We start from the raw sequence: 15354 nt of genomic DNA on the forward strand, positions 1-15354 counted from the left end.
CAGGCTCTTTGCTGGCAGTCCTTGGGCCTTCCCATGCTGGCACAGCCATACGTACTTGTGTAGTGTCTGCTTGTGGCTGGGATTTATGTTTACAGACCTGCTGTGCTGCTTAGCCAAATACACCTGATAGCTGACAGCTGTACTGAACTTGCTAATTGAAATAAGTGTTTGAGTGAGTGAGGTAACTCCTGCAAGCCTGAGAAAGAGGAGATAGGGTCCTTAAAAAGGGCATTGGAAGCAAAGCTCTGAGAGCTTGTGCTGGATTCTGACTTGACTCCATAGAATAGACAGCAGGAACTTTATGGATGAGGGTGAAAAAAACATTTCACTAAATATGTGGACAGCTACCACCAGAACTGTCTTACTGCCTGTGAGCTGCTACCATCCTCCATGGCACTTAGAAACCCTGCCTTTGTCTTGTGTAGCTACAGCAGTTCTGTTTTCTACAGGTTGGAAGTTCTTTTCACGTATTCTTAATGCCATTATTCCTAAATGTTTTCACTCTTTTTCTTAGTCTTTTATGGCAAAGCACTGTAGATACTTAATATGACTGAAGCTAAACCTGGTTAGTTGTAGACAAGTTGAGCTTCCATTCATTCTGTTGGCTTTATGTAGTGGTTGGATGAAGCACTGTGTTTTCTCACTAGTGCCTCTACTTGAAAACACCTTCACAGAGTTGGTAAAAAGTGTTTACAGTGAGGGTTTGGCAGATTTTTTTTTTGCCTTCATCTGTGGAAGGACATAGTAACAGTGCTTCTGCACAGTAATACTATTTAAGAACCAATCTTTTCTGTTTTGTTAACAGAACTTCTGTGAAGTTACAAGTTTCTGCACTCTGAAGCAAAATAAGCTTTCTTATTAGGTCAGGGCACTGACCACTGACCTGAAGATCTTGCTTTCCATTTACTAGGCTTCTATATTACGGCCCAAAATAAGCCATGTATTAGTGTGGTTGTTGTGTTAGGGTTTAGAGAGTTGAATTTTGACCTGTCAAGGAAAGGAAGCTTAGTTTGGGAGGTTCTCGAGGGAGTTTGAGGGGCTGTGGTTTCTGCTCACTGCAGTGGTCTCCTAGAGAAGAGTCTCTTGTTACTGGCCCAGGCCGAGTGGTCTCATGCCAGTCTCGGCAGCCGGCACTGTCAGCTTTAGAAGCAGCCTTTGGCAATAAGTTTCCGAACAGGGCAGGGACACCTTCCCCCTAGTGTAGCAGTGAAACTTTGTGCTCTGTAGCAATCAACCTCCTGAAGTATCAGTTGTTTTCAGTGATACATTTCTGAGTGTATCATTACTACCCACACCTCCATTTGACCTCTGAGAAGCAAAGATTCCCTCCCACCTCCTCGATGGTGGGGAAGGATTTTGCCTAACAAACTAAAGGGGAATATTGAAAGTGTAGGGTAGTCTCCTCCAATATTCTTAACCCATAAATTACTTGTAGGTTTAAGAAAACTTTGTTCTGTTGTATAGCTGAAGTTCTCATTGCTTTATTGGTTTGAGGTTGACAAAACTGATTAAATTTCAGAAATAATAAAGACCAGACTTGAGAGAGTTGTGCTTTGTGCTTCTTTATACACTTCAGCTGAGAGTATCATGTGCAACATAGCTTTGGTCCAACTGCTTTCTCTGCATCATGCAGTGACAAGTGTTTGCTATTTATAAGCACAAAATGCACTTGTAAGTTTACCTGTTCTTTCGTCAGCTCTGAAGCAAAACGGTGTCAATAATGGAAGTGTCTCCCAGTCAAAACTGTTTCTTTCAGTGCTGCAGTTACACTGATTCTGGGGCTGTCACCTCTGCTGTTAAAACTTGGTGCATTGGCAGCTTTGCTATTCCTAAATGGGCACTAATGAGGACATTTCCCTCAGCATTAGAAAAGGCTGAGCTCCCTGTTGCTCAGTTTCCAGCAGCAGTGGGATACACTTAGAAATGCAATCCTAATTTGTAGAAACTCCCCTCTGCAGCCTTTAGATCTGAAAAGCCTCTAGAAAATAGAAATGCATCTTTCATGTCAGAAATCAACAACATAAGAGGTGATAATCTGACAAAGTGTGAGTAACAGTGCATGGGCTGGTGAATGCTGGCTTGTTAAAGGATCATCAAAAAACTCTCCCTGCCTCAGTTAGAACAGAAACAAAATACTGTCCTGTTTTCTCTTCACTAAACTTTATCTTCTGCTGAAGTGGAAGGTTGGAATTGGATTGGTTGCAAATCTCAGCTTTGTTTAGGTGCAGCAAAGTCTTTTCACCAGAAGTGGATCTATTAAGATGATTTCATTGATAGATTTTGTTTGGACATAAAATTTCTCTTTTACCAGTGCCTCTCTCTCAATTCCTGTTGTCATTAATAAAGGTGCCTGAGAGAGAGGATGTGATCTAGTTATATAAAAAGTGCACACAAGAGCAGGAGAGGAGCTCATCCCACCAACAGCTGTAAAACTTGGTGAGAGCAGACACATACACATGCATAAGAACTATAAACCTTTCTTCCTAGGAAAACCAGTCCAGTTTATGCAGGCATAAGTAAAATAATAGCTTCATAGTCAGAGCTGATGTAAATGTAGCACTTTCACTGATCATTTCTGGATTCCTCTGCCCTTACAAGATTTCCAGATACTTCAGTAGTAGGAGTTTGGAGGGAGCTCCAAAGTAGGGAGCTTTTTGTTTCCTTGCTGGGTAGTGTGTCAGACTGTTTTTTATGAATTAAACTTTAATGACTGAGGATGAAGCCTATGCTTTGTCCTGGCATCTTTCTGAAGCGAAACTAATCCCAACCTTCCCAAGCTCTATATTGTACCATTTAGAACCAGCTTATTGGGCCATTTTCACAGGAAGGTGACTACATTTTCAAGCTCCTGGTGTGTTGTGGTGATTCTATTTCCAGACTGAAAGGTAAACCTGCACTTGTTGTTTCAGAGTTTTGCATATTTACAGCTATCAAAAGCAGCCATAGACAGGTCAAGATGCCCAAACAGAGCACAAACAAATCTGATTTCAGTGTAATCTGTATGTATTTGCCTCATTTTAACTGAGATCACCAAGCTGTAAGATTCCTGCCTTGCAGTGGACCAAAGCAGATTTCCTGTCAGTGACACATCCGTGTCATGGTTTGACACTTTATTCTGAAGGTTACTTAAAATGTAATCCAGATTTAAGAACTCACAAGCGTTTTGGCACACAACTGATGGGACTTTTACCAAAAGCATTCACTGTATGTTTATTTTTAATGCTGCCCACAACTCTGAGTAAAGGAAAGCAAAAATCCATTACAGGAGCACAGTATTTCATATATGTATTTCTGCAACTTAAAAAGTTGGATAAATATTTTATCAGTTCTAATTTTCACAATGAAAATAAACTCTGGTCACTGTTGTGAAGTCTGAATTTCGCTTGATCTTTCTTTTAGACCCAACAGTTCTGTTTTCAGTTCTCCAGGCTTAGGAGGTATTTCAGGTATGCTCTATTAAAAACAGAAAAAGATGTCAGTGTTGTGACAGAGGAAAAACTAAACTCCCAAAACAGTAAATTAGCTTATTCTGGAAGAACATGACAGCTAAACTGTGATTTTACAGCCCGCTTTTCTGAGTGGAATGGAATTCCTACAAGCAAAATTCACCTTAAGAATTATTACCTTTTTGTAATTTGACTTATATTAAAGTAGCAAAATACAATTTGAAAAAAAAATAAATGAAAGGAAGAACAAACAGTTTGTTTTAAAGGAGCAAAGCCTCTTTTTGCCATTAAAGTGAGTCTGGTGGAGATGTTCTAGCACAGTTGAAGTTTCCACACATACTCTTGGTGATAGAAGAAAATGTTTCACTGCTTCTACTGCCCTGATTCAGAAATTAAGCACTGAAATTGGAGATAAAATTTTAAAAGGTACCAGATAACGTGACATTTAAAGAACTAAAGCTCCTCAAAATTTGTGCTACTGAAGAGATATAGATAATTTGATCATTCTGAATAAATACATAAATAGACAAAACACATAAATTCTAATGCATCTATCAATGACTGAAGCCTCACAGATTGAATTTTGAGCTGACAGCTCAAGCATGGTAATTTTTAAAAACTTATTTCCCGTTGTAAAGTAGCCAAGAGAATTTAAAAAAACAAGTATATATGAGCAAGAGGATGAGGGAAAGCTTCCAAGTCAGGCCTCCAAGAAGCTGAAAAGACACTTTACTATCCCTAGTGGATGGTCTCATTTAGAGTTTAGTTCTATGACTGTAATTCTGACAGCCGTGTCTGTCGTGATTTCTAGTGTCATTTCGGTTGCCCTCATTTCCGTTACTGGAGGAAACCAAGTCTATTTAAATCCAGTACAGCCCCTTCTCACTACTTTTGCAGGCTCATTTCTCAACCCAGCTTCCCCCAGCAGAGACCCCTTCTGGACACAAGGTACTACGTCCGGAATGGAGGTGACTCTCCAGAGAAGCCACAGAATCGCAGAATTCTTGGCTGGAAGGGACCTCTGGAGATCATCCGGCCCAAGCTCCCTGCCAAGCAGGGTCACCTAGGGCAGATCACACAGGAACGCGTTCAGGTGGGTTTGGAATGTGTCCAGAGAGGGAAGACTCCACGACCTCCCTGGGCAGCCTGTTCCAGTGCTCTGCCACCCTCAATGGAAAGAAGTTCCTCATGTTGAGGTGAAACTTCTTGTGGTTTAGTTTATGGCTTTTGCTCCTCATGCTGTCGCTGGGCACCACTGAAAAGAGTCTGGAACCATCCTCTTGGCACCCACTGCTTAGGTATTTACAAGCATTAATGAGATCCCCTCCAGTCGTCTCTCCCAAGAGACGCTGCAGACCCTGCATCATCTTCGTGACCCTCCACTGGACCCGCTCCAGTAGTTCCTTGTCTTTCTTGTACTGAGGAGCCCAAAACAGGACACAGCGAAGTCCTGGCGGCCTGACCAATGCCCCTGTAGAGGCTGATCTCTGTCCACCGCCAGGCCAGAAACACAGCCTTCCCGAGGCACAGCCTCTCCAGCAGACCCTCCATCCCGCACACACGCTACCAGCGACCGGGACCCTCCGAGCACTTACAAGGTCAGGCCTGTAGTACCTGTGCACGACCTCGGCCCCCGCGAACATGGCCAGCATGCTGGCCGCCAGCGCCCGCAGGTAGGTGGGCCAGGGGACGCCGGCGGGCATAGCTCCGGGGGCGGGCCCTGTGCACCGACAGCGCCGGACGTGCGTCATCCCCGCCGCCGCCGGGAGGGGGAGGGGGAAGGGAACAGGGAAGAGGGAAGAGGGTGCGGAGGCCCGCCCTCGGCAGGGAGCATCGCGCCAGGCGGGGTGAGTCGCGACACAGCGCCCGCGCCGCGGCCCGGCCCCCCCCTCACGGTCTCGACGCCCCCCGCCCGGGGCGGCCGCGGCCCCGCCCTGCGCCCCCATTGGGCGGCGCGGTCACGTGACGGGGCCGCCCGGCCGGTCGGTGGGGGCGGGGGGCGGCCGGCGGCGACAACCGCGGCGACAGCGACGGCCCCGGGGGGAGCGCCCGGCATGGAGGGCCCGGAGCTGGGCAGGTACCGGCGGGCGCCCGCAGCCGCCCTCGGGCCTCGCGGTGGGGATCGCCCCTTGTCCTTCTCCTCCTACCCCGCATCCCACGGCCGGCGGAGCCGGGGCCGGGCCGTGGCGACCGCCTCCCTCCCCTTCCCCTGGGCACAAAGAGGGAGGGGAGGCGCTCCCGGGGCTCTGAGGCTGCCGGGCCCGCGGCTGGGGGAGCGCGGCGGCCTCGGGCTGCGAGGGGCGCGATCCTGTCTCTGTCCTGAGGGGGATTTGAATATTACTTAATAGCCGGTTTTGTTCCAGTGAACACATCTTTTTCTTTACCTTTTTCTTTTCTTTCCCCTTTGTTTTTAGCATGAACGGAAGGGGGGGGGGGGGGAGGAAAAAAATAGTGAACTGGAGGGAGGGGAGAGGAACAAAACACTGCCTTTTCCTCGTGATGCTGAAAGTACTTGTTTAAATGTTCTATAATATATATACATCAATAACAACAACAACAACAACAAAAAAGTCTTACTGAACCCACGTAAGAAATCTGGCTGGCCTAAAATATATGGGAAAATTAGAAGTAGGGGTAAAACTTCACTCTCATTAGCAAGTGGTTAGAGGACTTGTTTGTGGTACGGTGCAAATTTATTTTTCTATTCAAAGGGATTTATATTCCCTTTGCTGGAAGGAGACTTTTTATACGCAGAAAGTAAGAAGGTCTATATTACAAAATGATATCTGGTCTTAGGTTAGATGCTTTCACATTTTTCTTACGCACTCTTTTATGGTCTGCATGATTAAGCATTTATTACATTATGAACTGGATTCTGCGTGTCTCAGTTTTTCATGTGCTTCTCGATAGAAATCTGAAAATCAGTTTTGTTTGGTTCATAAACTGCACAAGTATTTTATATAGAATGGAACTCTTCCAGCAGCGGGTTTAAGGTATTCTCTGTACTCAGAAAATCTCCTATAGCTTCATTTGGCAACTTCCATGGGAATCTGACAGGCCTATGTTCATATTTGTTCTCCTTGTTTCAGGGTTAGATGTTTGGGTTAAAAATAGTGGCTTGATCACAAGACTGGATTCTTCTTGCATAAGACTGATTTACAGTGGGTTTCTTAAAAACCCAGTGTGTAGTAGGGAATGGTCCCTTCTTTTGAGAAATTTAAAATCAGAATCATTTAGGTTGGATAAGACCTCTAAGATCATTGAATCCAGCCGTTAACCCAGCACTGCCAAGCCCACCACTAAACCCTGTCCATAAATTTGCACATCTACAACATCTGCTCCAGGGTGGTGACTCAGACAGTTCCCTGGGCAGTCTATTCCAGTAGTTAGCAACCCTTTTCATGAAGAAATTTATTCTGATATCCAGTCTAAACCTCCTCTGCCACAACATGAGGTCATATCCACTTGTCTTGTCACTTGTTGCTTGAGACCAACCCAGCATCAGCCTCTTTGCAGGTGGTTGTGTAGAGTGATCAAGTCACTCCTGAGCTTCCTTTTCTCCAGGGTCAACATCCCCATATCCCTCAGCTGCTCCAGACCTTTCCCCAGATCTGTTGCCCTTCTCTGGACATGCCTCAACACCTTCCTGTAGTGAGAGGCTCAAAACTGTGCTCAAGATGTGGCCTCAGCAGTGCCAATTCCATGGGGACAATCCCTGCCCTGATCCTGCTGGCCACACTATTGCTAATGCAGGATGCCACTGGCCTTCTTGGACAAGTATCTCTATATCTAAAAATTATTTGGTGTTTTGAATTATAGCTCTGAAATGGTAAAATTATTTCCTGAAAATCTACTGTTCACCAAGTCTGTTCTATGTATTTGTAAGACAGTAGAAGCTATGTACATGAAGGTGGCTGTGTGGGTAGAAGGGAGTGACAGAATAAAGCAGAAATGGTTGTGAGGGCTGTATGTGACTAATAAATGTGTGGAAGGAGGGAGATGTCTATGGAAAAATGTGTTTATGCATAGAAAGAGACTGGAAGGATCTCTGTGTGTGTGAGCATTTCCATGTGGAATAAGTGCAATACTTGTGGTGGGATCCAGTGTGTGATAGTGGGACAACATCTGCCACACAATTTGTTAAAGCTGTTTAATAATCTGCAAAGTAACAAATGCTATGTGTATTAATGCTTTATAGCCCTGAATGATTCATCCATTTGTATCTTACCAGATCAAGCAGCTGACACGACATAAAATAGATCTAAAATTTGGGAAAGTTGTGGAAGTCCAGAGGGCTTTAGCTCAACATGCATTGTAAATTGTTGGTCTGTTTGATAGACAGTTTGCTTTGGAATTGTGTGCTACAGTGTTTTAACAAAAAAAAAAAAAAAAGAATAGGTCTAGTCTCCCCTTACAGATGCTGTGCTAATGCCACATCATAGCAATCACAAGAGAACTGTGCTGTTAATGTTGGCGTTAACTGATGTCAGCTAAGCAGCCAGACTGCTTTGATGGTGTAGATTAATTTAGTGCCTTGTTAACAGTCATCAGAGAATGTAGGTGCAGTACATGCCAGCCTTGATAAAGTTTGATGTTTACATTCTCTTTGGTACATCATTATTTGGTGCATTGGCTGGGAAACTCAAATTGGTGAATCTAAACCACTACAGTAAGTTCTCTCTTTCTCCCTCTCTAAGATACTACACCTATCTTCAGCAAGCTCAAGCGTTTTACTCGCTTCCGTTCCATCAGATGATGACTGCAGTGCCCAACATGGAAATGATGACTGAGCAACCGACTCTAGAGGGCATTCCAGAGCCAAACATTGCTCAGGAGCCTCCAAAAGGTAGCTTGACTGGGCTGTGCTAGTGAGCTGAAGTGAGAGTGATTGGGAAAAAAATATTGCTCCTAAACTGCTTCCTTGGACCTACTGGATTTCCTTTTCTTGATGCTCACTGCAGAAGTATTGATTAATTGTATTCTTTAGGAAATGTGTTCTAATAGACAATTAAAAAGGCAGTAAACTAATGTGAATGTATGCACATTGTTCAGTCTCACACAATTATCTTGTTCCAAGAGAAGCAGATTTTTTTTCAGTAGGTAGATGCATTATTTTAGTCATGGGTTTTAATATGGTGTTAGAGAAGGTATTTTTAAGATTCTGGCTTCAAAATACCTATTTTTTTAACTTTCTGCAAGAGAAGTACAATGTAATACTGTTTATTTGAAATTTTTTGTTTGAATGGTTGCTTAGTTTGTTGTAGTAATCACAGGTAGGGAATTGGTTACTCAGAATTGTTGAGTTTAGTATGGCTTATTTAAACAAATACAAACTGTTGGAAAGTGACATTGTTCTACAGCTCAGCATTATTAATGAACACAGTGAGAGAGAGAGAGAGAGAAAGGGATCAATCTCTGGGTGGTCATGTCATGGCCAGTGCCTGTGCTGCCTGACTCTCTAAACTTTTAAGAGCCAGAAGATGAGGAAGCTTCAGGTGTGTTGTTTAAATTAATGAATTTTGAAGGTAAATTTACCTCTGATTTCTCTCAGTGTCCGTATATTTAGCTGAGTCTATTTGAATATCCATGCTGCAACATTGGAAATGTACAAAAGGAATATTTCTTGTGTGTTTCAGAAGTTAAAAAAGGGGGAAGGAAAAGAAAAGCCAAAGCAACTGAGCCAAAGCAACCCAAAAAGCCTGCTGCTAAAAAAGAAAAACCAGCCAAGTCAAAAGGCAAACAAGAAAAGATCACAGATACTTTTAAAGTCAAAAGAAAAGTGGACCGTTTTAATGGTGTATCTGAAGCTGAACTTCTGACCAAGACTTTGCCTGATATTTTGACCTTTGATCTGGACATTGTGATAGTGAGTAACTCAGAGTTACAGGAGTTAGGTGGAAAAGTCTTGTATTTACTTGTTTTGATTTACATTCTTTCTGCTTACTCATCTATATTGCATATATGGCAAGATCTTGCAAGATAAAGTACATAAACTGTTTCCTGTGTGTAGAGCTGCTTTGCATTTCCTGTTAAAACTTAGTTCTAATTTCTGAGAAGTCTAGGGCTCACTTTTAGTACAGATTCATGAGAGCCCATAACTCAGTGCTTAATTTCCTGGAAGCTCTGCACCCTCTGAGCTGCTCTTTTGACCTTGCACATCTAATCGAGGCACTGCTGCAAAATTGTCTTTTTAAATAATAATGTAAGGTGCCATTAATACATTTCTGTTTATTAACAGTAACTTAGAGAGAATTGAATAAGCATCCATCCTGTAACTTGATTAAATTCTTTACTAGCAAGCCGTGTTGTCATTGTTAAAATGGACTGCTGTCTTTGTAGATTGGCATAAACCCTGGCCTGATGGCAGCTTACAAAGGACATCATTACCCAGGACCTGGAAACCATTTTTGTACGTTTTTGTTTTCCTTTCTTCTTTTAGCATTTGCAGAACTTTGTTAGAACTTGTGTCATTTTAATTAAACTGGTTTGGGTTTTGTTTTTCTCTTGGGTTTTGGTTTGTTGGATTTTGGTTTTTTTCTTCAAATATGAGTTCAAGACAGTGAGTTCTGTGTGGGAGGCCCAGTGCAAGGAGAAGCAATGGCAAGATTGTCACAGAAAGCTGACACATTGTATTTGCCACATTCTTTCCCCCAAAATCTGTATTGATCACTGCTTAAGTGAATCACAAAATCTAAACCTCTGTACTGAGCTTTTAGAATAAAAGGCTGGTTTGAAGGATCATGATGAGGAATTCCTGTTCACTAGGGCCTTCCTGCCCTCTTGGAGGAGGTAAAGTAATGTTGGTTGGCTATTTTAAACCTTTCTGGAAGGGGCAGTAGTCTGCCCAAATTAACTGATACTTTGTTAAAATAGATTCTTCCTTTAGCATTCCAGTACTCCAATAGTTGAGTGGGATTTTTTGGTTCTGTTTTCTTTTCCTTGGAAAAAGGCAAATGCATGTCTCTCTTCCTACTTTGCAGGGAAGTGTCTGTTCATGTCTGGTCTAAGCAATGAACAGCTAAACCACATGGATGACCACACCTTGCCACATAAATATGGGATTGGATTTACAAACATGGTTGAAAGGACAACACCTGGAAGCAAAGACCTCTCCAGGTTAGACAACAAAGGGAAATATAAGGCTTGTTAATGAATTAATAGTTGTGATTATAATTTTGAGTACTTTGTCTTTTAGCAAAGAGTTTCGGGAAGGAGGGCGAATTCTGATGCAGAAGCTACAAAAGTATAAACCTCGCATAGCAGCTTTTAATGGAAAATGTGAGAACTTTTCCTTTTAAATGAATTTTTTCTGTTAGTAGCTTTTTTTTTTTTTTCAACTTACCCTATATTTTTATTTTAGGTATTTATGAAATTTTTAGTAAAGAAGTTTTTGGAATTAAAGTTAAGAACTTGGAATTTGGGCTGCAGCCACACAAAGTGCCAGATACAGAAACTGTAAGTATTGAGACTGAGAAACAAAACTAAGGTGCTCCATTTTTGGTTATTTAGAAACTAATGAAATCTCAGGCCTTGCATACACTTAGGAAAACACTTTGACTGAAGTATAAGAGGTGTGAAAGGTTTTTACTTAGACAGTTTTCAGACATGTCTTTAATGCAGCTTTTTCAGACTTGCAGACTTTATTTGAGAAACGGTATGTTATGGTTAGTAGGTTGGTGCATTCTCTAAGGACTACCTAAAATACAGGTAACACATGCCTGCTTTTATGATAATTTACATCTGATCCCCAGTGTCCAGTTCCCTGGGTATTTGTATTAGTGGATTTTGGTACTGAGCATTACCATGCAGTGCCACAGTGGGGGAGTCCATCCTTGTGCCACTGCACATGACCCCTCAGCATTGCTGGATCTGGGCATGCCCAAGCGCTTCTGTCAGACTCGGTCTCCTTAAGCTGATCTGCACTTTGAAGTTAAATTGGATGCTTAAGATAAAACAAGCAATTTGATGAAGAGTGCATTAGTCATAGACCTTTAGTGCTGGAAAGGATCTCAAGAGACCAGCTATGTATCATTAGAAATTGGTTTGTTTAATATGTTTTCATAAACAAGTTAAAGCAAAGGCAACTACGGTACTTGGCAAGGTAGCTTATTCTAAAGCTTCATTACCTTGTCAGTTCAAAAGTTTGGATTTTTTTCTTCTTATTTCTACCCTCAATTACTAGTGTTGCAAGTTTCAGCTGCCTTTCTCTAAAGGTGGAAGTGTTGTCATTAGAGCCTGAAGAATCATTGGATAAAGTGCTCACACTCCTTAAGTAGCTCTTAAGTACTTCTGCAGTAGATGTATTTGTTAGAAAGATAAATAATACCCTTTGCTGGTACTCGTTCATAAAGACTGCATGGTAATAGAAATATTGAATACAGTTAGTTTTTCCTGAACTAACTTGATGTCTTTAGTTAGTGCTGTTGGTGCAGATAGAAACACTGAAGCTGGCTCCAGCCACACTAACAAGTTTCACAGCCTGGCATATGTCATGCAGGAGCACTTGGCCAAGAAGCCAGGCTAATTAACCTGTGCTGCCTCCCTCACTGGTCTGGGCTCTTTGCAGGCTGTCACGTACTCCTCTATGCCTTGGCTCAGAGCTCTGCTTGTTCAGGGAGCTCTGGAGTGTGCCCTGCTCTCTTGTAACACACATGGGTACTGCTTCTCCTGCAGCACATAAATAACTGGTGAAAACTGTGCTCACTTAGCAGCTGGTAATCAGCCCCTGTCTTCAGGACAAGACAGGTGGCTGGCCAAGAAAAATGAAAACCCATTTTAGCCCCTTCCACAACCACCTGTGGCATTAGTGGAAGTTTGTACAAATGGTTAAAACAGTGAGCTTAACAGTTAAGTTGTTCTGAATGCACTAAGTATTAACTCATAGCTCAGGGATCAGTAATGCTGTTTTTCTTGCTCTTTGTCTCAAGCTGTGCTATGTTATGCCTTCGTCCAGTGCAAGATGCGCTCAGTTTCCTCGGGCACAAGATAAAGTTCATTATTACATTAAGCTGAAAGACTTAAGGGATCAACTGAAAGGCATTGCACCCAACACAGACGTCCAGGAGGTGCAGTACACATTTGACTTGCAACTTGCACAAGGTACGGTTGTTATTTTGTTAACACTTCATTAAAATGTAAAGTAGTGTACAATACTAGCAGTTTCCCAAGCAGAAAGAAATAAAGAATTTAATGGGAGGAAGGGAGACATGATTCTCTAAACTGTGTGGTATAAAATTACAGATTCCATTCTCCTTAGTACAACCTAAATTATCTAAGGTGAGCTGGGATTATCTTGTAGAATTGTGGCTGTTTTTCAAATGTTCTCTGATAAAAGTGCTCTTGGATAATTTTTATTCTAAATATTAATGCTTGAGCTGTACCCTTTCTGCAGAGGATGCTAAAAAGATGGCTGTCAAAGAAGAAAAGTATGACCCAGGCTATGAAGCAGCATATGGAGGAGCTTACTGTGACCGTGCACCATATGACACTGACCAGTGCAGCTTGTCTTCAAATGGAACTGGTAAAGTGCTTGAGGCATTCAGTCTGCAGCTGGGGAAGCAAAGAGCCTGTGGTGTCAGTTGCCTTTAAAAACGGTGTGATTTTTGTTTGTCCAGCAGGAAGCAACCCACAGTACTGTGAAGGGTCGTCCTTCGGTGAAGTTCCTAACGGACAGTGGATGACACAGTCCTTTGCAGACCAGATTCCAGAGTTCAATGCTGCCGTGACACGGGAAGAGGAGGGAAGCAGCGTGTAGGAGCTGTTCCTTCTCAGCTATGCACACATGCTGCAGTTTTAATGCAGTGATCAAGATTGGTACCTCGGTTCTCCAACTGAAGCATCTGGATAGTATTTTATCTGCCCTAGTTATTTTATTATAGTCCAAAGTAAGTGTGTGGTAGGCTGAAATCAATGAATTAGATAATTTTAAGGAACTGTCCAAACTTTTTAAAAAAAAAGTTAGCCCTTTTTTGTATATGAGTTTTATATTTAATGTATACTATTTCTTGCAGTTTTTGACAAATTGCTTTCTCATCTGTGAAGATTTCTTTGGGGTGTTAATTTTATTCCATAAATGGTAACATGGTAGGAACAGCAGCAGTATACTTTTTACCAATGCCTCAATATTTGGATATCTCATAATACTTTTATATCCAGAAGGGAAAAAGGAAAGTGTACCCTTGCCTTGTGCAAAGAGGTGTTTTTAATCATGCACCATTAATGAAATAGTGCTTTTTAAACCTGCTTTTTACTATCTTAAAAAGTATACTAAGTTGTGTTCTGCAGCTGTGAGTGCTGTCTTCTGGATGGGATGAAAGAAGTCTGTCTGTTCAGTGAGTAGACCATATTCAGGATAAAGGGAGTGAAGACATCATCTCAAGTCACAACACTGGGGAGGAAAACTTGCGTCACACAGGACAGGGCCTAAATATTCTACCTGATCTGTCTCAGCATAAGGTTTCCCTACCACTCCATCTCTTTCCCCCTTAAATTCCAATGTAAGGAACTGGAATTCCTTTTAAAAAAACCAAAAACAAACAGCAGTGGTAGTTCTTGAATTCTGTGACATTTAAACTCCATAATTTCCATGAAGTTAGTCCCTTCACCTGACCTTTTGCAGGAGATAATCCCTTTGAATGTGACAGAAAATTGAAAGACTGCATTCTCTTTAAGAGTCATGCACAGCTACATTATTTACATTGTGTACAATAAGCACAGGGTGAAATAGATGTGCAATTTAGCAGTTTTTAACATGAAGTTCTCTTCAATTTGTAGGACCTTAGGGGATGTTCCCTTTACTCCACTTAAAAACATTGAGCTGAATACAGAGACAGCTGTTCCATGAATAAGAAGTTGGCTGTAGAAACTATAACTCTCTTCTGGGGAACTTGCCTAAATAATACACATTTTTAGCCAATATTAATGACTGAGAAAGAAATGAGACTCCATCCTGGTGCCTGATTCTCCTCTTCTTTCCCTCTTTTATCATGTGAGGAAAAGATGAAGTCAAAGCAATAAGCTGATCAAAACACTAAAGTTTTGATGATCTTATGACAGTTGGTGCTTCACATACTTGAAAACACACAAACAGTATCTCCACACTCCATGCTGGTCAGAGATTCCTGTACCAGTGTGATTTATCCTTTCTTCACAGCTCGTGACAGTTGTCAATTGTGTGTAACTGGTTAGTGTAGGTTCTAATCCTGCTGTAACACCTTTTACAGAGATTACACACTGTCAACCTGTTGTGAGGCAGGCATGATGTTTACAGTTTCTTCCCAAATTATGTGGCTTAATTCTGAGAATCTTAAATCAAATGAGTGTGCATTATGATTCTGATTGTGTTTATTAGCTGCAGCATAAAGCTGTTCCACATATTATCAGAAAGGTATAGGATTTGTCTTGTCTGTTATTTAAAGTGTACTGTATCATGTATTGCTGTTTACATGGATGTTTTCCTGCAGGTGCTCAAAGTATCTCGCATCAGGGATTTGTTACAATTCAGTTTTATTTTCAACAAAATTAGAAGCATGAAATTAGCACTGCTGAGTACGTAGCACAGTAGGTTTTAACTCCTGAAAGGCTATCCTGGTTGATGGGAAGGGAAAGATCTCTTCCTTAATGGAATCACCTACTTGCTTATCTGGGCATAAAATACAGTTGGGTGTACAATGACCATTCCACTAAATACTGCAATTCTGTATTCTCCCTCAAAACTGGTGCTCTTTTTGTTACAGTGATACAGAAGGTCTTAACCTGTCTTAAATCTACCAATGTTTCACAATAAAATCAGGAATTGTACTGCAGCGTATTGGAATATGCTTTTGCATCTTGCTAAGTGCACTACAGGATCTGTCATACACAGAAATGCCAAAAAACAGTCACCATGCAACAGAACTCAGTAACATGT

The 15354-nt window shown here is 41.9% G+C and overlaps 2 protein-coding genes across 3 annotated transcripts; one reads left to right on the top strand and one right to left on the bottom strand.

Annotated features, from left to right (window-relative positions):
- Positions 1 to 3178: 3178 nt before the first annotated feature.
- LOC131592624 (ubiquinol-cytochrome-c reductase complex assembly factor 6-like) lies at positions 3179 to 5341 on the bottom strand. Its single transcript, XM_058864240.1, has 2 exons — positions 5042 to 5341; positions 3179 to 3453 (listed from the first exon to the last, which is right to left on the bottom strand). Exons 1-2 carry the CDS (start codon positions 5195 to 5197, stop codon positions 3358 to 3360), a joined length of 252 nt encoding a protein of 83 aa, XP_058720223.1. The 5' UTR covers positions 5198 to 5341; the 3' UTR covers positions 3179 to 3357.
- A 73-nt stretch (positions 5342 to 5414) lies between these two features.
- Positions 5415 to 15245, top strand: LOC131592622 (G/T mismatch-specific thymine DNA glycosylase-like). 2 transcript variants are annotated; one of them, XM_058864237.1, is made up of 10 exons: positions 5415 to 5523; positions 8144 to 8292; positions 9083 to 9312; positions 9786 to 9855; positions 10427 to 10562; positions 10642 to 10724; positions 10807 to 10901; positions 12374 to 12545; positions 12838 to 12966; positions 13061 to 15245. In XM_058864237.1, the coding sequence occupies exons 1-10, from the start codon at positions 5501 to 5503 to the stop codon at positions 13198 to 13200; spliced, it is 1227 nt and encodes a 408-aa protein (XP_058720220.1). In that variant the 5' UTR covers positions 5415 to 5500; the 3' UTR covers positions 13201 to 15245. The 2 variants fall into 2 exon arrangements, with proteins under 2 accessions (XP_058720220.1, XP_058720221.1); XM_058864238.1 differs by having other exon boundaries at positions 13064 to 15245.
- The last annotated feature ends 109 nt before the right edge of the window (positions 15246 to 15354 follow it).

This window comes from Poecile atricapillus, chromosome Z, assembly GCF_030490865.1.
Source record: "Poecile atricapillus isolate bPoeAtr1 chromosome Z, bPoeAtr1.hap1, whole genome shotgun sequence".
NCBI lineage: Eukaryota > Metazoa > Chordata > Aves > Passeriformes > Paridae > Poecile > Poecile atricapillus.

Excerpts from the sequence above, each read along its gene's own strand:
- LOC131592622 (XM_058864237.1), top strand. The coding sequence starts at position 5,501 with ATGGAGGGCCCGGAGCTGGGCAG. Across the intron at positions 10,563-10,641 it reads GGAAGCAAAGACCTCTCCAG|CAAAGAGTTTCGGGAAGGAG; the intron begins GTTAGACAACAA and ends TTTGTCTTTTAG. Across the intron at positions 10,725-10,806 it reads AGCAGCTTTTAATGGAAAAT|GTATTTATGAAATTTTTAGT; the intron begins GTGAGAACTTTT and ends TTTTTATTTTAG.
- LOC131592624 (XM_058864240.1), bottom strand. The coding sequence starts at position 5,197 with ATGACGCACGTCCGGCGCTGTCGGTGCACAGGGCCCGCCCCCGGAGCT. Across the intron at positions 3,454-5,041 it reads GGTACTACAGGCCTGACCTT|AGCATACCTGAAATACCTCC; the intron begins GTAAGTGCTCGG and ends TGTTTTTAATAG.